Here is a 9,567-nt window from a genome sequence, read left to right on the forward strand (position 1 = left end):
AGTCCGTCAAAGAGGTTCAGCGGTTCTTAGGATTTGCTAACTTCTACCGCAAGTTCATCAGGAACTTTAGTTCTGTAGCAGCGCCCATATCGGACCTCACCAAAGGGACAGGTGGATCATATGTCTGGTCTCCTCAGGCGGAAAAGGCGTTCAAAGACCTCAAGCACCGCTTCTGCACGGCACCCATTCTGGTCCTCCCGGACCCTTCACAAGCCTTCATCATCGAGGTGGACGCCTCGGACAGCAGCGTCGGCGCGGTCCTCTCTCAATGCTCGGAAGGAAGGTTGCACCCCTGCGCATACTTCTCCCACCGCCTGAGTTCTGCGGAGTCCCGGTGTGACGTGGGGGATTGAGAACTGCTAGCAGTTAAACTGGCCCTTGAGAAGTGGAGGCACTGGCTGGAGGGAGCACAACACCCATTTTTGGTCTGGACGGACCACAAGAACCTGGAGTACCTCCAGCAAGCAAAGAGACTCAATCCACAACAGGCTAGGTGGGCCTTATTTTTCAGTCGGTTCGACTTTACCCTATCATACCGCCCCAGCTCCAAAAATACCAAACCTGACGTGCTTTCCAGGCTGTTCGCTCCCACCAACAGGGAGAGCGAAGTTGGTCCTATTATCCCTGTGTCCCGGATTGTGGCCCCTGTCTGCTGGGGTATTGAGGAGGCCGTCCAACGAGCCCAATGCCAGGACCCCGGTCCTGGGACGGGGCCACAGGGCCTCTTGTATGTCCCACATCAAGCCCGGGCCAAGGTTCTCCAGTGGGGTCACTCGTCCCCTCTCACCGCCCACCCGGGAGCTCGAAGGACCCTGGACTTTTTGAGAAGATGCTTCTGGTGGCCTAGCATGGAGAAGGAAGTGAGGTCATTCATCCTTTCCTGCAAAGTGTGCACCAGAAGCAAGAACCCACGACAGCATCCCCAGGGTCTCCTGCATCCTCTGACCATTCCCCGGTGTCCCTGGTCCCACGTGGCAGTCGACTTCATCACGGGTCTCCCTGAGTCACAAGGTAATACTGTCATTTTGGTCATAGTAGACAGATTCTCTAAGGCCTGCTGCTTTATACCACTGTGCAAGCTCCCTTCTGCCCTGGAAACTGCCAAACTCATGTTCACTCATGTCTTCTGAGTTTTTGGTCTCCCACAGGACATTGTTTCTGACTGGGGGCCCCAGTTCTCCTCCCAAGTGTGGCACGGGTTTTGCAAGGTCATCAGAGCCACTGCCAGCCTCTCCTCTGGGTTCCACCCACAGTCCAATGGCCAGATGGAGAGGCTCAACCAGGACCTGGAAACCACCCTGCGAGGCCTGGCTATGGATAACCTGACATCATGGAGCACCTGGCTGCCATGGGCAGAGTACGCCCACAACACCCTGCAGTCATCGGCCACCAAGCTGTCGCCATTCCGGTGCCAATTCGGGTTCCAGCCACCTCTGTTCCCAGACCAGGAGGAGGACGCGGGGGTGCCCTCACTCAACCAATATGTGAGACAGTGTCGCAAGACCTGGAGCAAGGTCAGGAAGACCCTCATCCAGACCTCCAGAACCAACCAGACTCAGGCTAACCGCCATAGAAGACCTGCCCTCGCTTTCCGCCCTGGGCAGCGGGTTTGGCTGTCCACCAAGGACCTTCCGCTGTGGGTGGAGAACTGCAAGCTTGCTCCTTGCTACATTGGCCCCTTCAACCCTGAACCCTGTCGCCTACCAGCTCCAGTTGCCCCGGACTCTGAGGATCAACCCCACATTCCATGTTTCCCTGTTGCGGCACGTACTGACGTCCATGTATGCCCCTGCCCCTAGGAATCCCCCACCCCCCCGCATCTTCCAGGGTCAGACTGTGTTCACCGTGCATCGCCTGCTTGACTCCCGCCGGGTCCACGGCGGGCTTCAATACCTGGTAGATTGGGAGGGCTATGGCCCTGAGGAATGCTGTTGGGTCCCCGCCTGGGACATTTTAGATAAAGGACTGTGCCGGGACTTCCATTCGGCCCATCCGGATCGCCCTGGGAACGTCAGGAGATGCTCCTGGGGGGGGTCCTGTTAGGATTGGGACTGTTTTGGCCTCTAGAGGCCGCTGTTATGTTTATCTTGTCATGTTTGTTTTGGCCTCTAGAGGCCGCCACTGTATTTTGTGTTTGTCTTGATTGCCTGTTTCCTGCCCCGCCCTGTTCCTTAATTAGTTTGTGTATAAATACCCCTCTGTTTGTTCCCTTGTCACGAGTCTTTATGCTATGTTGTCTAGTGCTAGTTTCCTCTGTCCCACGTATCTTGCCTGTGCCCTTGTGTTTTTGATGTTTTTGCTTTCTTTGGACTTTGTATTTTTGATCTTCTGAACGTTCTGCATTTTTGCCTTTCCTTTTGTTTTTTGGGACTTTGAACCTTTGGATATTTTTATTTTTGGTCATCTTCTGAGCTTTTGGATTTTCTTTTTGTTTTTTCCATTGGATTGTATATAGTGTAAATAAACTGTTTTTTGATACTCTACTTTCGCCTCACACCTCTGCATTGAGTCATCCCCCTGGTGGCCTAGTGGGGGTTTGTTGGATTATCAGTGACCCAGGTTCGAATCCCAGCAAAACCCTAACAGGATTTGTCATATGATCTCGAAAACTACCCTTTAGTCGAGTTCCCCGACATCTCAAACTATCTGGTGTTGCAGACATCCTTCTACATTGCAAAATAGATGAAAGCGTGGAAGAGTATGGAGGCTTACAACTTTTTTGTATGTGGCTGGGTAAAGGACCTCGGTATCAAGTCGCTGCTGAATGAATCCTGTATTGTTTTTGCCCATGTAAGTATGTTTTTTTAAGCTTTTCGTTTGGATCTTTACAATGAAGCACTGCAAGTTGAAGTGTAAACAAAAAACAGTTCGCTTGATTCTCACTTGTGTTCGCTCTTATCTTTCAGGTAAATCATTCACAAAGATAATCAGAAACCCCTTTAAAGACCTGGATCTTAGTTAAACAAGACAGAGATGTGATCACGGCGCATCATAACTGTATGGCTGGGCAAGAATTTTGTCACGATCTTCATGCATATGGACTTTATGAGGAGTGAGGAGGAAACAAAGAAACAGCTGGGGACTTTAGTGCTTTGAGACTAAAAAAAGTACCATAAAATAATGACACATAGCAAGAAAAGTACTTGGAAAACACTCAGGACATAGCTGAGAGGGATATACAAACCTTTCATGAAGTGATCACTGCAAACTTGAGTATGCTTTGACTTGGTTCCCTTCGATTTCAGTGAGAGGTTCAAAAGCCACCTTTCTCAACATTTTTTTGTGAAATCTTGTGTTCATTCACCCTTTTTTATTAGTTCATTGGGAACCCTGAAGAAACTTTTATCAGTTTCATGGTATGATCAATTTGAACAACCTAAAACAACGCAAGCGTAAAGCATTTTTCATGCGAGCAATGCACCTTCTCCGTACAAACGCTTTGTCAACTGAGCTTTGGTAGACCACCAGTGAAAGTTTTGAATAACTAATGAGGCGGATGTGATGTCACATGAAACCCAGCAATAGATTGGCGACCTGTTCAGGGTGTACCCCGCCTCTCACCCAGAATCAACTAGGATTGGCTCCAGCTTCCCCTGCAACCCTGATGGATACGTGTTATAGATATTGGATGAATGGATTATCATTTGAACTGCAGTATTTTTCAGCTGATATAACTCCAAGTAACATTTCTAAGTTTTGAACAGTGAAATGTTTCACCACCAATTATACTATGTACATTTTGCAGTGTTATAACTTGCAGTTGGAATCAATTTAATTGGGCATTTCTAACATGTGGTTTACACAATATGTCTAATATTTGAAGGTGAAAAATTATTGTGGCACAGAGGTTATTGAAAAAAAAAATGTAGCCATCTGTTGGGTGTTCACCTCCCGGGCCAAATATCAATGCGCATTGGGATCCTAATATTTTTACCCATCCTTTTCAGCAGAATCTCAGCAGAAATGTGTCAGACTCAATGGAGATCAATGTATAAACAGCGGTTCCCACAGATTCACAACAGGATTGAGGTCTGAGCTTCAACTAGGCCATTCTAATACATTCAGTTTCTTGGTTTTCCAGTTTTGGCAGCATTTTTTAGGTCATTATGCTGTTGGAAGGTGGACATCCTCCCCAGTCTCAAGTTTCTTGCAGGTTTTCTTCTAGGATTGTCCTGTATTTGGCTCCATCCAGCTTTCCCTCAACCCTAACCAGTTTACCAGTCCCTGCTGATCCCCACATCATGGTGCTCCCATCACCATGTTTCAGTGTGGGGCTGGTGTTCTCTGGGTGATGAGCAATGTTGGTTTCCAATTCCAAAATGTCCAATTTTAGTTGTATCAGACTAGTGTAACTTTTTCCACATCTTGAGTATTGCTAGATTTTGATCTGTCTGTACTGAAGAAGGTTGAATTGACAAAGTATGATCTAGGAACGTAGACCTCTGCTGCCCAGAAAATTCTGCCTCAAAGATCTGGGAGCAATATTCACTGACACAGATACAGCTGTTCATAGATGTTTCTCAATTATTGAAAGACAAACATGAGTATATATCCACATTCAAGAGTATGTTGTAGCTAAATGATTGGAAGATGGGATTTACGAAGCCAAGTTTTCTGTGTATGACAGGGTAATGTTCATGGGTGATGAAGCATTACATAACTGATCAGGATAGCCTTATGAATACAGAAAGCAGATGTGCAAGTGAAGATAAGTTTCAAGGATTTAAGTGGAACTATTCAAAACAATTAGCAAGCAAACTGGCCAAACCCAGTAGCAAGCATGCCAAACAGATACTTCTGTCAAGTATTTTGGCAGACTCCAAATGGGATTTCAGAAAAAGAAGAAGAACAACAACAACAACTTTATTTATCATACAGACACTTGTAAAATTCATCCTCCACATTTAACCCATTTGAAGCAGTGAACACACATGCACACACATGTGAGGAATGAGCACACACACATACCCAGAGCAGTGGGCAGCCATGTTAACAGTGCCCAGGGAGCAGTTGGGGGAAGGTGCCTTGCTCAAGGGCACCTCAGCCTAAGGCCACCCCCATGTTAACCTACCTGCATGTCTTTGAACTGTCGGGGAAACCGGAGCACCCAGAGGAAACCCACGCAGACACGGGGAATACATGCATACTCCACACAGAAAGGCATCCGTCAGGTGCTGGGCTCGCACCCAGAACCTTCTTGCTGTGAGGCGATGGTGACCAAGCCTAGTGAGGCAACCACTACACCACCATGCTGCCAATATGGATTTTTTCAACAATGCATTTCTTTTCACCACTCTTCCACTCTTCTTTTAGATTTGCCGAGTGATGGATGTCTCTCTGAGCTGTAGGCTCAGTGAAGTTGCAGGGAAGCCATGGCCTAATGGTTAGAGAAACAGCTTTGGAACCAAAAGGTTGCTGGTTTGATTCCCTGGACCAGCAGGACTGGCTTAAGCAAGGTGCCTAACCCCCAACTGCTCTGGCAAGATTGGTGGTGTACTTTGTGTCTGATTAGCCAAAGAAAAACTGATGATGTGATTATCAGTTTGGGCATTAAACTTGACCAACTGTAGGCTGTATCTCTCTAACTACTTCAGAATTACCCTTAGCTTCTTTAACTAATGCCTTCCTTTCTCCGTCACTACGATTGCAGCTTATGGTTAGCGCTGTCACCTCACAGTAAAAAGGTTCTGGATTCGAGCCCAGTGGCCAACAGGGCCCTTTCTGTATGGAGTTTGCATGTTCTCCCCGTGTCTGCATGGGTTTCCTTCGGGTGCTCCAGTTTCCCCCACAGTCCAAAGACATGCAGGTTAGGCTAATTGGTGGCTCTAAATTGACCGCAGGTGTGAATGTGAGTGTGAATGGTTGTTTGTCTCCCTGTGATGATTTGGCGACTTGTCCAGGGTGTACCCTGCCTCTCGCCCATAGTCAGCTGGGATAGGCTCACGACCCTGCACAGTATAAGCAGTTACGGATAATGGATGGATGGACTATTGCAGCTTATACAGTCATAACTTGCACAATGTTTATTTGTGAATGTTTTTTTTAATTTGTGAATAATTTTGTTACTGTCATATTCTCTCATTTCAGTTTGATGGGCTACTTTGTGTCGATTCATGACATATAATCCTAATTAGGTTTTTTTTTTCAGTTTGCTCCACTACAAAAGAAGGAAAAATTGAGTTAGCAGGCCACTGTAGAGGCTTTTTTTTCTGTAGAAAGCTACAAAAGTTCTACTGCAGCTATAGGTGTAGAATTGGGTATGGACAGTATGGATGTCTCCCTACCAATATCAAATGACAGCTGATATGTCCCTACCAATATTTCTGATTGAAGAAAAAAAATCACACTCCGTGTGCGGTACACAAATGATTACTGTAGGTTTCCACTGGACGAAACACCACACAAAATTCGCTCATGAATATTCGCTCTGGGGGTGTGGTCAAGAAAACAGCAAGCATTTATAGCTACCATGTCAATTAGCAAGTGCAGTTGTAGTGCACTGACTGGCTGCTAGCTAGCAAGCTAGTAAACTGTCCTTGAGGAATGTAACGTTAGATTAACAAAATGAATCGGTTAAAAACAGTTTGTATTCATTGTGTAAAAACGACAACGACAACATACGAATATGACTGTTTTCTAAATTTGTGCGGCATGTAAATAACAATCCGACTTGATACTGACAGCAGCTTCACAAAGACATTATTAAATTATATCAAATTGTGCTAATGTTGGCTAATATTGCACCGAGTCTTGCTTGTAAAGTGCCTGCAAACTTTAGCAGCCCACTAACCCTTAACTTGAAGTGCTTCAGTTAAGACCTGCAGAGCCCTGACCAAATTCGTGTAACATGACACATGTAAACAACAACCCGATAGTGCTGAATGAGTTAATTGGTAGAATGAGTTAGTCGTCACATGCAAGATTTGCAATTAATCAAATGAATTGCATATTATTATTGTTCATGAATTACTACAGTTCTGAACTTCAAATTTTAAAAATCTGGACTTTGGAGAGGTGATGGATACTCTTTTGGTGGAACACAATGGAGCAAAATATTGTGACCCTCTAATGTTGACCTGAAGTTGGCGCCACTGTGGGTTGGCATTGGGTTTATGTCCCCACCAGTGTTAATACCAAACCTACACCCTTGACTGCAGCATCCTTTCAAGTCTCCCATACTGGTGAGATTAAAAAACATGGCTGTGTAGCAAGAGCATTTTTTAACATAGTTACTGGGAGACCAAATGGTCTCCCAGTGGCCAGATTTGGTCTCCTAGTCAATGCCAAACCAGCTTCACTGGGAGACCAAATTTTAAACCAAGTTATGTCTTATCATTTGGTTCAATCATCTCATCTCATCTCATTATCTCTAGCCGCTTTATCCTGTTCTACAGGGTCGCAGGCAAGCTGGAGCCTATCCCAGCTGACGACAGGCGAAAGGTGGGGTACACCCTGGACAAGTCGCCAGGTCATCACAGGGCTGACACATAGACACAGACAACCATTCACACTCACATTCACACCTACGGTCAATTTAGAGTCACCAGTTAACCTAACCTGCATGTCTTTGGACTGTGGGGGAAACCGGAGCACCCGGAGGAAACCCACGCAGACACGGGGAGAACATGCAAACTCCACACAGAAAGGCCCTCGCCAGCCACGAGGCTCGAACCCGGACCTTCTTGCTGTGAGGCGACAGCGCTAACCACTACACCACCGTGCCGCCCTTGGTACAATCAGTTGCAATTAATTAACCAAGTACCATGTAAGTATACATTTAACAAAGAAAACTTGGCACTGCATTATGTTGATATTATGCTGGCTGAAACGAGGATTTGTAATGCGGCAATTTGCATCACAGAATATGCCGCAGCGGTGCAGCCGCATGGACTCTGGGGCCTGTGATTGTATTGCCCAGACCAGTTGGTCTCCTAGTGGAAAATCCTTAAAAAATGCTCTGCTGTGTAGTCCATAAATGGTTCAACACTTTCGGAGGCATGGGTTTTTTGTTTGTTTGGTTGATTGGTTGGGGTTTTTTTAACATTCCAATTTTGCATTTTTTTATTATTACTCTGGACCTCATGCGAATGGCTTCATTTTTATGCGATCCTGTCGATGACATAGAAAACTGGGGCCCACTTGTCAGTTGCCCGTCGTGATTTCGCTCTAGGTGGCGCCATTTGGCATGAGTCCCACCGCCGGCCGCCGGATTCGTGTGTGTGCGCGTGTGCGCTCGCCTCTCATCTCCACCATAAATGGTTTTCCCCAGCAGGTTACAATATCCCATTGCCTGTGTGCACTGGGCGCGCTGCCTCATTACTTCCTTCTTTGACACGCGATCATGGGATGCTGTGTGCAAAGCGGCACCGTCTGTGGCTCTTCTCTCCCTGCACACTTCTTACAACTTCTGACTCGGTTTCATACTTAAAAAATTTAAATAAGACTCTTTGCACGCTTTGAATTTTTTTTAAGTGATCACCTGTGCGTGCGTGCGTGTGTGCGCGCCAAGGAACGGAAATGAAAATGAACGGCACGACGTTTAACCAAACGGACGGTGGTATTTTCTCCAACCGGACTGAGGAGATCTTGTCGTGTTGTAACTTCTCATCGGTGGTGACAGACGACGGGTTCGCGACGGCGGCGGCACCAGACGATGAGCGCAGCCTGTTCATCATGAGAGCCGTGCAGATCGCTGTGATGTGTGTGCTGTCTCTCACTGTCGTCTTCGGCATCTTCTTCCTCGGCTGCAACCTCCTCATCAAGTCCGAGGGGATGATCAACTTTTTGGTGACGGATCGGAGACCGAGCAAAGAAGTAGAAGCTGTTATAGTGAGCGTTTATTAGTGCGATCTGGGATTCGACATGGGCGCACCTGGCTCTCTTTCCAAGCCCCAAACGTCCAGCCTCCGAACTGACACTGCAGTATAACACTGTTTATATGATGCGCTTTCACATGCGCTTTTTCCATATGATGGCGGAGAAACCTCAGGACTCTGCGTTCCTCTTCAGCCGGCGTGTGCGTAAACGGAACACACAGTACTGCAGATTTTATGTGCACGTGCACCACTGAAATCACACCAAACTCGAATTTACAACCCACGAACCGAATCACCTGAACCCTCATCGGCTATTTATGTTCAGAGTAACATTTATTTACTGAAAGTATTTTTGCGCATGAATGAATCTTTGGATACATGGTGCATGTGCAACAAGCCGCGCGCAATTCCGAGTTTATTTTTTATGAACACACTGTAGCCTGTGACATTTCTTTTGGAAAACTGCACAAATGTGCGTTTGTTTAAATTGAAAGGCTGCATAGCCTCTAATGTTTCACGTTTAATGGAATAAAAACGTTGAATAATGTACAGGAAAAAAAGTGTTTTCGTACAAATTTCATGACTTACACTATGAGTATTAGCTGTAGGGTCTTGGATAATAAACTACAGTTTGTTGTGTTATAACAGTTGAGTGAGCTTCAATAAGACTTGTTTAAATACAATATAATTCATTCATTCATTCATTCATTCTTAATCCGGATAGAACCTTATAATTGTGTGTGTGTGTGTG

The 9,567-nt window shown here is 46.1% G+C and overlaps 1 protein-coding gene across 1 annotated transcript; it reads left to right on the forward strand.

Annotated features, from left to right (window-relative positions):
* Positions 1-8,363: 8,363 nt before the first annotated feature.
* rprma (reprimo, TP53 dependent G2 arrest mediator candidate a) lies at positions 8,364-9,257 on the forward strand. Its single transcript, XM_060928786.1, has one exon. It carries the CDS (start codon positions 8,518-8,520, stop codon positions 8,842-8,844), a length of 327 nt encoding a protein of 108 aa, XP_060784769.1. The 5' UTR covers positions 8,364-8,517; the 3' UTR covers positions 8,845-9,257.
* The last annotated feature ends 310 nt before the right edge of the window (positions 9,258-9,567 follow it).

The sequence above is a fragment of the Neoarius graeffei genome, chromosome 9, assembly GCF_027579695.1.
Source record: "Neoarius graeffei isolate fNeoGra1 chromosome 9, fNeoGra1.pri, whole genome shotgun sequence".
In the NCBI taxonomy this organism is placed as follows: domain Eukaryota; kingdom Metazoa; phylum Chordata; class Actinopteri; order Siluriformes; family Ariidae; genus Neoarius; species Neoarius graeffei.

What these genes read in the sequence shown, in the direction of transcription:
- rprma (XM_060928786.1), top strand. Translation starts at nt 8,518, where the DNA reads ATGAAAATGAACGGCACGACGTTTAACCAAACGGACGGTGGTATTTTC.